This window comes from Dromiciops gliroides, chromosome 3 (genome assembly GCF_019393635.1).
Source record: "Dromiciops gliroides isolate mDroGli1 chromosome 3, mDroGli1.pri, whole genome shotgun sequence".
NCBI classification, from domain to species: Eukaryota; Metazoa; Chordata; class Mammalia; order Microbiotheria; family Microbiotheriidae; genus Dromiciops; species Dromiciops gliroides.
Genome location: NC_057863.1, coordinates 375,105,714 through 375,119,191, shown reverse-complemented (window position 1 = coordinate 375,119,191; position 13,478 = coordinate 375,105,714). Strand labels below are relative to the sequence as shown.

The 13,478-nt window shown below is 35.1% G+C and overlaps 1 protein-coding gene across 1 annotated transcript in view; it reads left to right on the top strand.

Moving 5' to 3' along the window:
* Window positions 1–13,478, top strand: part of THSD7B (thrombospondin type 1 domain containing 7B) — a 1,126,956-nt gene that overhangs the window by 846,436 nt on the left and 267,042 nt on the right. The window contains exon 15 of the mRNA XM_043994926.1: window positions 8,164–8,342. Within this exon, the coding sequence (XP_043850861.1) occupies window positions 8,164–8,342 (179 nt within the window). The remainder of the gene's footprint in view (window positions 1–8,163; window positions 8,343–13,478) is intronic.

Sequence of the window (13,478 nt, the reverse complement as noted above, 5' to 3'; positions counted from 1 at the left end):
TATATATATATATATATATATATATATGTATATGGCATATCAAATTGAGGTTAGATTATATTTGGCTGCCTCAAAATTTTAAAAATGTGTTCAAGTCTTTATATTTATGCCTTTTGAATTCTTTATTATTAGATTCTGTTTAATGACTGAGCCAATCCAAAACCTTTTTTGGCCCCTTACTCTTTAATATAATGTGTTATCTAGCATTCCCTGCTTTCTGTCATCTGTACATTTAATAAGCCTGCCATCTAGGCCTTTATCAAAATTTAGGTAGTATTTTTTGGTTGTTTTGTTTTGTTTTTGCAAAATGTTCTCTATTGCATCATCCATTTCACTTGCTGCCTCTTTTTTTTTTTTTTTTTTTTTTTTTTTTGCAGGGCAATTGGGGTTAAGTGACTTGCCCAGGGTCACACAGCTAGTAAGTGTTAAGTGTCTGAGGCTGGATTTGAACTCAGGTACTCCTGACTCCAGGGCCGGTGCTTTAGCCACTGCACCACCTAGCTGCCCCTGCTGCCTCTTCTTAACTATTGTCTTATTCAGCAACTGACCTGTTATGTACAGGTAAATGTTTGGAGCCTGAAATTTTTCCCAACATGAATCTCCTTATTTCCTAAGCCAATAGTAGTTGTTCCATTACAATGTCCCTTTATTATTAAAAACTAAAATTTGATAAAATACTGCAGCTCCAGAACTTTCTTAATCTCTGCTTTGTCCTGAATGATTTACCAGCTCATGAACATAATGGTTACTGGCTGCCCCACCTTTTTTTGTCATCTCCTTGCTGAGCATCTGTTGGCATATTGTGGACCAACTACTATGGCCTGTTAGTTAGCCTGTACTATACCAATGGTGGTTGTTCCACTACAAAGTCCCTTTATTATAAAACACAAACACACACACACACACACACACAGAAAGAGAGAGAGAGAGTTCAAATTTGATTATATCCTGCAGCCTCAGAACATTCTTAGTCATTGTTTTTCCTGTATGTTCTAGCAGCTCATAAAGATTGTGATGGTTGGCTCTCCCTAGCTTGTTGCAGTTGTGGTGTCTTCTCCTGAACAAACTTCTGTTGACATGGTGTCAATGTGTCGACCAACTACTGTGGCCTGAAGGCTTCTGGAAACTTAGAGACCCCCTCAAAAAAGAGTTCTCAAAACAATTTGAAACTCTAACCATCATAAAATTAATTGTTCCAAATCACTAGCAGAAATACAAATGTAAGTCAAAACATACTTGAAGTTTTATCTCACAGCCAAAAAACTGACAAAAATGACAAAAGAAAGAAAGAGGGGTGGTAGAAAGATGGGCATAACTATATAAAATTGGCTGAGTTGTAAATTCGTCCAACCATACTGTAAATCTAATAAAATTAGATATTTCAAAACTCTTTGAACCAAAGATTAATTTCCAAAGTATAGATTCCAAGGAGATTAGTGATTAAGAAAACAAAGGTCTTGTATTCCAAAAAAATTTATTGGAGATATTTTCATTGTTTCAAAAGGAATTGAAAACAAAATACATCCACATTGACTGAGGGAATGTCTAGATGGTGGTATAAGAATATAATGGGATATTACTTCATTTTAAGAAGCCATGAAGTGATAAATACAAGCATGGGAAAATACTTACATGAACTTATGCAAAGTAAAGCAAGCAGAACCAGGAAAATAATATGCATAATGACTACAACAGTGTAATTGGAAAGAACAACAACAAAACAATCAAAATTGAATGCTGTGGAATTATAATAACCAAGCTTGGCATTACAGAAGAGATAGGAAAAATCCAACTCACTTTCTTCTTTGCAGAGGCAGGGGACTATTGGTGTGGAAAATAGAATGTAATTCCAGACTTGGTTAAACTATTGTTAGTTGCCTTGACCTGTTTTTTTTTTTATATCTACTTTTTTATTTTTTGTTGTAAGAGATGGAGGGAGAGGAGGAGGCAGTAATATATTTTGGAAATGTAGGTGATGTAAAAACAAAAGATGTCATTTTTTAAAACAGAAAGCATGGAACACACATTAAATACTTAATGACTACTTGTTGAACTGTTAAGTAAAAAATGAAAAACCATAAGAGTAGTATTATTCCTTGGTTTGTTTCACCTAAAATGTAGGTCAAAACAAGTAGGTTCAAGAACAAATACTTAGATTCAAGAATTTCTAGAAATTTAATACTCAGAAATGACAATCACTAGCTTTATTGTTGTGTGTGGCAGCAAGCAACAAAACAAAATATACGTTTTATATATATGTATATATACAATATATATATACATATATATGTACACACACACACACACACACACACACAGACACACACACACACACACACACCTTTGAGAATTGGTAACTGTTGCCAGATGGAGGAGGGAATGTTTTTAATCAGAAACAAATGTGGTAGAAAACTCCATGTGATAGGAAACTAAATCAAATTTATAAGAATGTAAGTCATTCCCCAATTTAGAAATGTTCAAAGCATATGAACAGCCAGTTTTCAAATGAAGAAATCAAACCTATCTATTGCCATATGAAAAAATGCTCTACATCACTATTTGAGAAATGCAAATTAAAACAACCTTAAGGTACCATTTCACTCCTATCAGATTGGTTAATATGACAAAAAAGGAAAATAATAAATTTTGGAGAAACTGTGGAAAAATTGGAACATTAATTCATTGTTGGTGGAACTGTGGATTGATCCATTCATTCTGAAAAATAATTTGGAACTATGCCCAAAGGATTATGGGACAGTGCATACCCTTTGAGCCAGTGGTACCACTGCTAGGTCTGTATCCCAAAGAGATCATAGAAGAGGGAAAAGGACCCACATGTACAAAAATATTTATATCAGCTCTCTTTGTGGTGGCAAAGAATTGTAAATCAGGGGAATGCCCAACAATTGGGGAATGGCTAAAAAAGTTGTGGTATATGAATGTAATGGAATACTATTGTGCTGTAAGAAACAATGAGTGGGAGGATTCGGAGAAACCTGTAAGGACTTACATGAACTGATGCTGACTGAGAGGAGCAGAAGCAGGAGAATATTGTACACAGTAACAGCAACATTGAGTAATAATCAATGGTGATAGATTTGGCTCTTCTCAGCAGTGCACTGATACAAAACAATTTCATAGAACTCATGATAGAAAATGTTCTCAACATCCAGAAAAAAGAACTGTGAATTATGAATGTAGATTGAACCACATTGTTTCTATTTTGGGACTGTTTTTATTTCCTTCTTTTTTTGAGGTTTTTCCCTTGTGTTCTGATTCTTCTTTCACAGCATGATTAATGCAGAAATATGTTTAATATGATTGTGCAAATATAACCTATATCAGATTGCTTTCTGTCTTGGAGAGGAGGAAGGGAAGGGAGGATGGGAGAAAAATTTGGAACTAAAAATCTTATGAAAATCAATGTTGAAGGGGCAGCTAGGTGGAGCAGTAGATAGAGCACTGGCCCTGGAGTCAGGAGGACCTGAGTTCAAATCTGGCCTCAGACACTTAACACTTACTAGTTATGTGACCCTGGGCAAGGCACTTAACCCCAATTGCCTCACCAAAAAAAAAAAAAAGAAAAAGAAAAAAAAAGAAAAAGAAAGAAAATCAATGTTGAAAACTAACCTTACATGTAACTGGAAAATAATAAAATACTTTTATTTTTAAAAAGTCCATGCGATCCCTTACTGTTACCAGCTGGGCTTGGGTTAAGTTCAAATAAGGAGAGTTTACTGGAACCACAAAGTGGTAGAAGGATCCAACTTAGGCAGCACAGGGAAAATGACTTAAGACCCTTGTTGCTAGCCAAAAATTCAACCAATCACAAAACAGCAAGCCTTATTTACCTGACCAAGTTAACAATGAAAAAGTAAAAACTGGTTTGCTTATATGGGCACTTGGAACCCTTAGCTTAATTGACTCTATATCAGAGCCCTATTGTTCTAATATGTCATCAAACTTGATCATGACATCAAAAAATTACATTCAACAGTAACTTAAACAATAACATCAAACAATTTAAAGTTCATATTTGTCACAATTCCTACTAAATTATAAACTCCAAAATTCAAAGGACTTTTTCATTTTTTCTATCTTCATCAAAAATCTTAGTGTTTTCTGTGTGTGTGTTGTATGTATATGTGTGTGTGTGTGTATACTTAGTAAGGAGTTTTCGAATTTAATTTAATTTAATTCAAGCCACTGTGGCATTTTAGCTTCATGAAACCTTCTCAAGTAGATACTACAGAGAGAAAAGTAGGGTTCCTAGAGTTTGTGATTTGCCCTTGTTCATAGACCTTTTAAGACTGGAATTCTAGTCCTACTGACTGTCTTTTGTTTGTTTGTTTGTTTTGCGGTTAAGTGAATGAGGGTTAAGTGACTTGCCCAGGGTCACACAGCTAGTAAATGTCAAGTGTATGAGTCTGGATTTGAACTCAGGTCCTCCTGAATCCCAGTGCTGATGCTTTATTCACTGTGCCACCCAGCTGCCCCCCTCCAAGTCTTGTAGGGTGGGAATCTAACTGTTTCTTATTTCTTACCCTTCCTTTCTTTTCAGATGACTTACTATATCTTTCTGACTGGTTCCTTTGGAATGCAGTGTTAGGTTTACAGGATTTAGTGCTGAAAGATATATTAGAAACTATTTAGGTCATTCTCTTGATATTATATATCCTTTCATACTATGTATGAAGAAACAGAACCGCAGAGAAATGGAGTTATTAACTTTTCTAGATACAGGAATATTTGGAAAATGTTGATGTCATGGCATGATGAAGCTCTTATAAGCATTGCTCCTAATAAAATAATTCACATAACCATTAGAAAATGAGTTGAAAATCATGTCTCAATTACAGGGAAGAATGTGAAAAATAATATCTGGCATCTCCTTACCATTCAGCATTGTTTTCCTTTGAGGTCTCCAGATGCAGAGTCTCTATTAAGGCAGGTGATTTATATCTCAATGACAAAAATGCACGAATTGCTTAATCAATTATCTAGGTTTGATATTATCTATAAATTTGTTGTCTCCCAATAAATGGGAAAAAATGGGACTTCTAAGTGACCTGCACTTTTGCACCATTATGTACCTTCTTATATCATCTGGTCAATAGTTCTGGCCTAGATGAAATTTGAAAGTGTGTGTTCTTAGGTCCCCAAGTATAGAAATGTAAGTAGTATTTATAAAAGGTTAGAGAATTAAATAAACAATTACCTTTTTGCATTCTATGAATCATAATAGTTGTTATTAGCAATTTTATTACTTATGTTTTATGTCAACCAAACATGTCCCGGTGCCAATTCAGAGAAAAGGAAAGTAGGCATGTTCAACAGCTCTGGAATGTGCTTATGATTGAAACTACTGGAGAGCAGCCATTTTCCCTGTAATATATGTAGGGCCAAACATAACATGGGCACTTACCTTTCAGTACCAAAAAATATTGTTTCTTGGATTTGATATAGGTCTTAAAGACAAACAAATACCCTTTGATTATGTTTAAAATTATTTGAGGAGGGGGCAGCTAGGTGGTACAATGGATAAAGCACTGGCCCTGGATGCAGGAGGACCTGAGTTCAAATTCAGCCTCAGACACTTGACATTTACTAGCTGAGTGACCCAGGGGTAGGCAGGTATGAAAAACATTTTCATTTTGCTCTAGGATTTCTCCAAATACTTTTAATCTTGGTGGAATTTCAAATATCCACAGAAAAACCCTATTCCCCGTTCCCTGTTCTCACTCCCAAACAGTATTTTTGGATTCTGTTTATTTCTTTCCTGTCCTGAGGTATTCCATGGTCAAAACATTATGGGGAACTCAATCTTACATCTACAGTCCCTTACAATTCTAGTGTTCTATAAAATGGACAGTTATTGAAGAAAGGTATGTATTTCTCCATGAGATCTCATTCTTTCTCCTCTACTCCTCCTAAAAGCAACTTTATGATGTCTTCTCACGGCAACCATAAAACTGATCTCTTCTGAATCCTCTGGCTTCAACTTGAAATTGAAAAAAGGAAAATTTATTCTAAATGAGAGTGATATAAACTGTAGAAATTCAATGAATTTGCCATATTCCTATTTAGCCCCCCCAACTCTGGGGGGACAAAAAAGAATAAACATGGAGAATTATAAGATAAAGTACAAAGAGCATTGGAATTTCAGTCAGAAGACCCACATTGAAATCCTGGCTCTGATACATCCAAATGGCACGTACATCGGCATGACCAGTTCACCACACCTGCTTGAGCCCAGCTTCCTAATCTGCAAAATGGAACCTCCCAAAGTTGTTGGAGAAAAGTGTTTTATAAACCATAAAATGCCATGTAAATGTATGTTGCTGTTATTAAAGTACTAAGCCCCAGGGGAAACTAGGTTGTGCAATGGATAGAGCATTGGCCCTGGAGTCAGGAGGACCTGAATTCAAATCCGTCCTCAGACACTTAACACTTACTAGCTGTGTGACCCTAGGCAAGTCACTTAACCCCAATTGCCTCACAAAAAAAATTAAAAAAATAAAAGTAAAAAGTCCAAACTCTTGTGAAAAATGATTGAGGCACAACTTGGCACACTACATAGTGAAATGGACTTAGAATCAAGAACACCTGAGACCAAATTCAACCTCAAGCACTTACTGCCTACATGACCCTGGACAAATCACTTAACCTTTCACATTAGTTTCCTCATCTGTAACATGATGGGGATGGAGTTGATGGCCTCAAAGAGCTTTTCCAGGTCTAAACCTATGAACTTGTGATCACATCATAGCCCTCAACCCATGTCTACTTCAATTCTTTTGTTCTCTCTCTCTCTCTCTTTCTCTCTCTCTCTAGTTCTCTCTCATTCTCTCTCCCTCTCTCTCTCTCATTCTCTCATTCTCTCTCTCCCTCCCTCCCTTCCTCCCCCTCTCTCTTTCACCAAGTCCATCACCAATCATCTCTTTGTTCCACCTCCCCATTGTTCCCTCTATTGCCTATAGTATAGAAGTAGAACAATAGGCCATTTGACAAGTTCCAACTGGAATGAAGGCAAAAGTCATTTTTGTTTATTGTATTTTCATGTTTGCTTATTTATCTGGTCAGAAAAAAAGGATAATTTTGCATGCCAGTTTAATTTATGTTGTTGGAAAATATGAACAATATTCATGGAAATGCAAACTCTCTCCGTAGTCTTAGCTATTCTAACCATAGATTGCTGTTGTTTGTTCTTCATTCTCTAAAAGGACAATGACATCAGGAAGTGATGTCATGACTTGCAGTGAATTGGATTTAAGTGAAGCAGGGCTGTGCAAAATAACCAACTTCACTCTCTCCTCCAGTGACATCTGGGTCTAGTGCCAAGAAATGCATCAGGATGACTAGAGATGTCTCTGAATGTTTGAGTCAATTGGGGTTAAGTGCCTTGCCCAGGGTCACACAGCTAGTAATGCTCAAGTGTCTGAGACTGTATTTGAACTTAGCTACTCCTGACTCTGTGGTCAGTGGTCTATCCACTGCACCACCTAGCTGCCCTCTAATCATAGGCACTAACCATAGGTACGATGGAAACAATACTAGATTTAGGTTCAGAGGATTGGAATCTTGTCTCTGCTACTCGCTATCTGTGTGACTTAACCTCTTTGGGCCTCTGTACCTTACCTATAAAATTAGGTAGTGGCACTATATGTCTTCTTTTTTTTTTTGCGGGGCAATGGGGGTTAAGTGACCTGCCCAGGGTCACACAGCTAGTAAGTGTCTGAGGCCAGATTTGAACTCAGGTACTCCTGAATCCAGGGCCGGTGCTTTATCCACTGCGCCACCTAGCCGCCCCCGACTATATGTCTTCTAAGGTCTTCTAAGTCCTCAAATTCATATCTGGCTTCATAACTCAGACACTACCAATACAATACTGTATGAATCACCTTTCTCTTATTTCTCTTTATTTCCTCAACTATCAAATAGTAGCACCTATCTCCCACAGTTGTTGTGAGGGTCAAATGATATAGTATTTATAAAGTGCTTAGAATAATACCTGGTACATAGTAGGTGATTAATAAATGTTTGTTACCCTCCCTTTGCTTTCCCTTCCCCTCACCCTCCATGCTCTAATCTTATGTTGAATTGTGATCTAATAAATTTATGTCTATTATTTTTTTTCCTTTTCCCGATTTTTCCTCTTTTCAGGTTACATTGAAGAAGAATGCTTCATTCCTTGTCCATTTGATTGCAAATTGAGTGATTGGTCTAATTGGGGATCTTGCAGTTCATCCTGTGGGATTGGAGTGAGAATCCGTTCCAAATGGCTAAAAGAAAAACCTTACAATGGAGGTCGGCCGTGTCCCAAGCTGGATCTCAAGAATCAGGTAGAGGGTATCAAGTGATCAGTGTAATAATTAAAAATTATGCCCATGTCATATTTACAGGTGCAATCAAGTTTTCTTCCTTTTTATTTAATAAAATGTAAGAACAGGGAATATTATTTTTCCAAAGAAGTAGGTAAAGGGCAGAATACAAGTAATAGGACATAGAACATTAGAAGATAGAGTGTTTTCCCCTCCTTAATAGAACAGAAAGATAATTTTTATCAACAAAAATGCTAAATGGTTTTGATAGAGATTAATTAATACAAACTAACAGGAAAATAAATTGAACCTAGAAAAAGCATTCAATTAAATACTGAAGTTACAGAAATGGGTAAGCCATACTAATTATCTTCCAAATTAAGAAAAACAAAACAATTGCCAAGGCAAGGAGTTAGGAAGAAATAATTAGTTTATTTTCTCTTGACCTCACCAATATCCCTTTTATCATATTTGCCAAGGTCAGCAGCATTCTTCACACATACTCTCTAGGGTTGATTTGAGGATCAAAATAAGTAATACTTGCAAAGTTAAAGCATTTTGCACAGTGATTGGCCAATAGTAGTCACTAAAAAAAGTTTCCTTTCTTCCTTCCTTCCTTCCTCCTACCCTCAATCCTTCCATTCCATGCTCCCTTCTTTATTCCCTGATTCCTTCCTTCACTTCCTTCTTTCCTTTTTGAATGTTTTTCCCAAAAGTTTACAATTCCCAAATGTTTATAGATAATTTAATCTCTTATTTTAATGCCTTGTATATTATTCCCTTTCCATGATATTTGAAGAGTATCTTCTACAACACCCTGATACATCAGAATTTTGAGTCTAATGTACTTTTTATTTGTTTTTTTTAATAGGACATTTAATTGGAATAGATCTAGATTTAGGGTAATGATTGATATAGAGTTTTATACACACACACAAACATATATATACATATATATATATATATGTATGTGTTTGTGTATATATATATGATGTTTGAAAAATCTACTCAGAGTTTACTACCGATTCCATAACAAATCTTTGCCTTAGGGTAACATATAACAGATTTTAAATTAGTTTTTGGTTTGCAAGAATACAGTAGTTGGTATGCTCTCAATTCATAAATAGGTAAAGTGTTTCTCTGGTATGAATATATATTTCCTTTTGGAATAAAAAAATAAAAGAACTCTGCTTACAGAACAGCCTTTAGCTATTTAAGGGAAGGAGAAAGTTGTCATTCTCTGATAATTATGAAAAAAATTCTAGTACAACTATCTTTTAAAGTGTACTTTTTGTTGTTTACCAAATCAGAAAGTACTGGTTTCCACAACTTCCATTTTTTTTTCTTTTCTCTAGTTGATAAACTTAAAAATTACTAGGCAGTCAAATGGGGCATGATAGTATACTAAGCTTTCTGGAGAAGTTTTGACACAGTTTGTACCCTCAAGGAACGTATGTACTGATAGAGGACCCAAAGAATCATCAATATATATATGGAAAAATAGGATTGATACAGAAGTAAAAGGAAATATATAATGGCTATATTAAAATTAGGGAATTGAGGAAATTTATCATGGAGCCAGAAACCAAAAAAAAAAGGGGGGGGGTCATTTTTTTGCTTTGAAAAGAAAAAAAAAGAATATGATTTGGCATTGGAAGGAGAGAAAATTTTTACATTTTTCAAAACTATGTGCTTAATAAACTTGAACAAACTCATTTTTAATATACAAAGAAGAGTAAAGATGTTTTTATATCATACTGTGAACATATATAGCTTATTTTCTTCAGTGTATATTAAGTGTAATATGGTAGTAACAAATAGCCCTGTTTTTTCTATTCCCTTCTCAAATTTTTTCTTCTCTATTTTCTCTATTTTTAATGTTAAATAGATATACTTTTATTTTGTTTCTTCTTTTTTCCCTCACTATCACTACTTCCCCACTCTCTAATTTATTCTTTTCCCCTAACAAAACTAAACCCCTCCCCTATAACAAATAAGTAGAGTCATGGAAAATGAACCCAAACATTGACCGTATTTTATAAGCTATGTCTCATTCTGCACATAAAGTCCTTTACCTCTGCCAACTGATGGGTACTTGATTCATGATAGCTTTTTGAAATTTCAGTTGGTCATTGCATTTCTCATAATTCTCAAATCTGTGACAATTATTTTCCTTTAGAGAACTGTAGTCATTGAGTTAATTATTCTCCTACTTCTGCTCATTTGACTAGATATCACTTAATACAAGTTCTCCATTTTTGTACATTCTTTTGGCACAATAATATTCTATCACAATCATATAACCATACTTTGTTCAGCCATTTCCCTAGTTGACGGGTACCCTCTTTATTTCCAATTTTTTTTTACTATAACAAAAAACTTTCACATGATTGATAGCTTAACACATTATTTGGCTTTACTATGGGATTTTTTAGACACTAAAATGAAAAATAATGATGATACATGTATACATGTGAATAATGTATGGACGGTCTTATTAATGCTTAAAACATCCTTCAGAAGCTATGACTTACAAAATTAATTTTACTTACCTTATTTTTGAAGAAAGAAATCATCAAGGGTATGGAAGGGTTTCTATGTGAGGAATCACTTAAAAGCATTATTTAGTTGAGAAAAATCTAATTGGAATGTAGAACAATTCTATATAAGTAAAAGTATGGATAGGGAGAATATAGATTTATTTTATCTACCTACTATCAAAATACTATATCAGGGAACATCCTAAATCATTAATGCAAGGAAAAAGTTTACAAATCAAATGAATATAATCCTTTTTAAAACCTATTTACATTTTCAACTGGTATCATATCTAAGGGCAACACACATTGCCCTTAGAAATGATAGTGATTGAAAACATAAATAGGTAATATAACCATGTTACCCTCAATAAGGTTACCATTGCCCTTAGAAATGATACAAATTGACAATATAAATAGGTAATATAACTGTGTTACCCTCTATAATGTTACTATTTTAAAACAAAAATAAGTTTTAAAGGGATCATAGTTCTACTGCTAGAATGTAACTCAATCAGAGGCCAGAATTCCACAACACATTGTTAATTGAGATTAGAGATGCTTAGAGGAGGAAGGGACATAACCCAGTTTTGATATCATGAAGCATAACTTTTCACTCCCCAGAAAACTGTCAAAGTGACACTGACAAATTGTTAGATTGATTAATAGATAAGAGTTTTGGGGTGTGTGTGTGTGTGTGTGTGTGCGCGCATGCGCGCACGTGTGCGCATGTGTGTGTTTGGCAAGGCTATTAGGATTAGGTGGCTTGTCCAGGGTCACCCAGGTAGAATGTGTCAAGTGTCTGAGGTCACATTTGAACTCAGTTCCTCCTGACTCCACGGCTAGTGTTCTATGTATTATTCCACCTAGCTCTCCCTATAGAGATAGATAGATAGATAGATAGATAGATAGATAGATAGATAGATAGATAGATAGATAGATAGATAGATAGATAGATAGATAGATAGATAGATAGATAGATAGATAGATATGTGGGGAGGAAGAGACAGAGACAGAGAGAAACAGAAAGAACACTTAAGCAGGTAGTATTGCTAGGCACAGGGCTAAGTTCTCTATAAACAAATGCAGGAAAAAAAAAACTATGATTTCACTACTCTCAAGTAGTTTATATGCTAATAGGAAAAGACAAAATATAAAAGGGAGCAATCAGAGGTCGGATCCTGAATTGAGCTGCCCTTGTGTTCTTGTGAGTTTCTGACCTTTTTCAGGGAACAAAGAACTTATCTTTTGTCTGTGTAGCACAGTTGCACCTAGAACCACAATCTTCCCTCCTAAACTATAGTTTCAGTCACTACCACAAATTTGTGGCCACAGTTTTAAAAAAGTGACTTCCTTAGTATAGATGTAAGTGAATTATAATGGAAATTACCTTTGCAGAAATCCTAAAATTTGAAGTTAATTCCCTATAATTTCCTTTTTAAAGTAAGAACAATTATCTCCATAAGTACCTATCTATCGGTGTGTAAATATATATGTGGGTAGACATTTATAGGTACTGTAATATGTATTTGTTTTTAAATTTTACAAGAGTCCCTGTTCTCTGTGGGTTATGGTATCTAAGATCAAGTGTTGTTTGAAATTCTTCATAACCTCTTAATTCACTGGCCGATAAATTGGGTTGTCAGGGATTTTCATTATTTTGGAAATGTTCCCCAGCTGCTTATTTATGACTGCACTTCAGCTCCAGAAACCTGCTGTTTGTTTCTCTAAACTGAAAATGTGATATAGTTAGAGCCTCACCCAGTGGGGCTCCTTTGGAAAGTTCAATTCTACCACTGGCCTCAGGTTATTTGTTGTAAGTCTTCTTTGCACTTAGTTTTCAGGTTATTTGCTTTTGAACCAGCTTGCATCTTTGTCCTTTTCTCTCTCCTTCATTGAGACACCAAAGTAAAAGCTCAACAAAAACTATTGGTAATACAACCTACAGAAACAATAGTTACACAGCTTCAGTAGCTCATTTCCATATTGATAATGCGTACTAATTCAAAAAGGGTATTGGTGATCAATATGTGAAAATAGGAACAATTCCACATATTTTTCATATTTAGATGGTAGTTATATGCCTTAAATTCAGCATGGTATAAAGGACAGATAACTGGCTTTGGAATGAGAAAAAACTGAGTTAAAAATTGTGCCTCTGTTACTTAAATAACTGTGTCACCATAGGAAAGTCATTTAACATCTCTTGGCCTAAGTTTCCTTTAATATAAAATGAGGGGGTTAGAGAAGATGAAAACTAAAGTCTTTTTCTGCTCTAGATCCTATGACCTAATTCTTTCCCTTTCCTTGATTGTGAGCTATTTTGAGGGGGAAAAAATGTCTTCTTGTTTTTTCCAAGTTTCTCCCAGTATCTATTCTTGTACCTTGTAGGGACTTCTGCAGATGGATATTGGTTTACTAGCCAGGTGACATGGGGCAATCAACCACTAAGTCTCAGTTTTCCCATTTTACAGACAAGAAAATGATTACATCTAAGATCCTTTCTAGCTTTATGATTTATGATCAGCCACAAGATGAAGAGGAATTAGACTTGATGGACAAAGTAGGCTCTAAAGTCCCTTACAATTCAGTCTATTGTGCTATGATCCATTGCTGAATT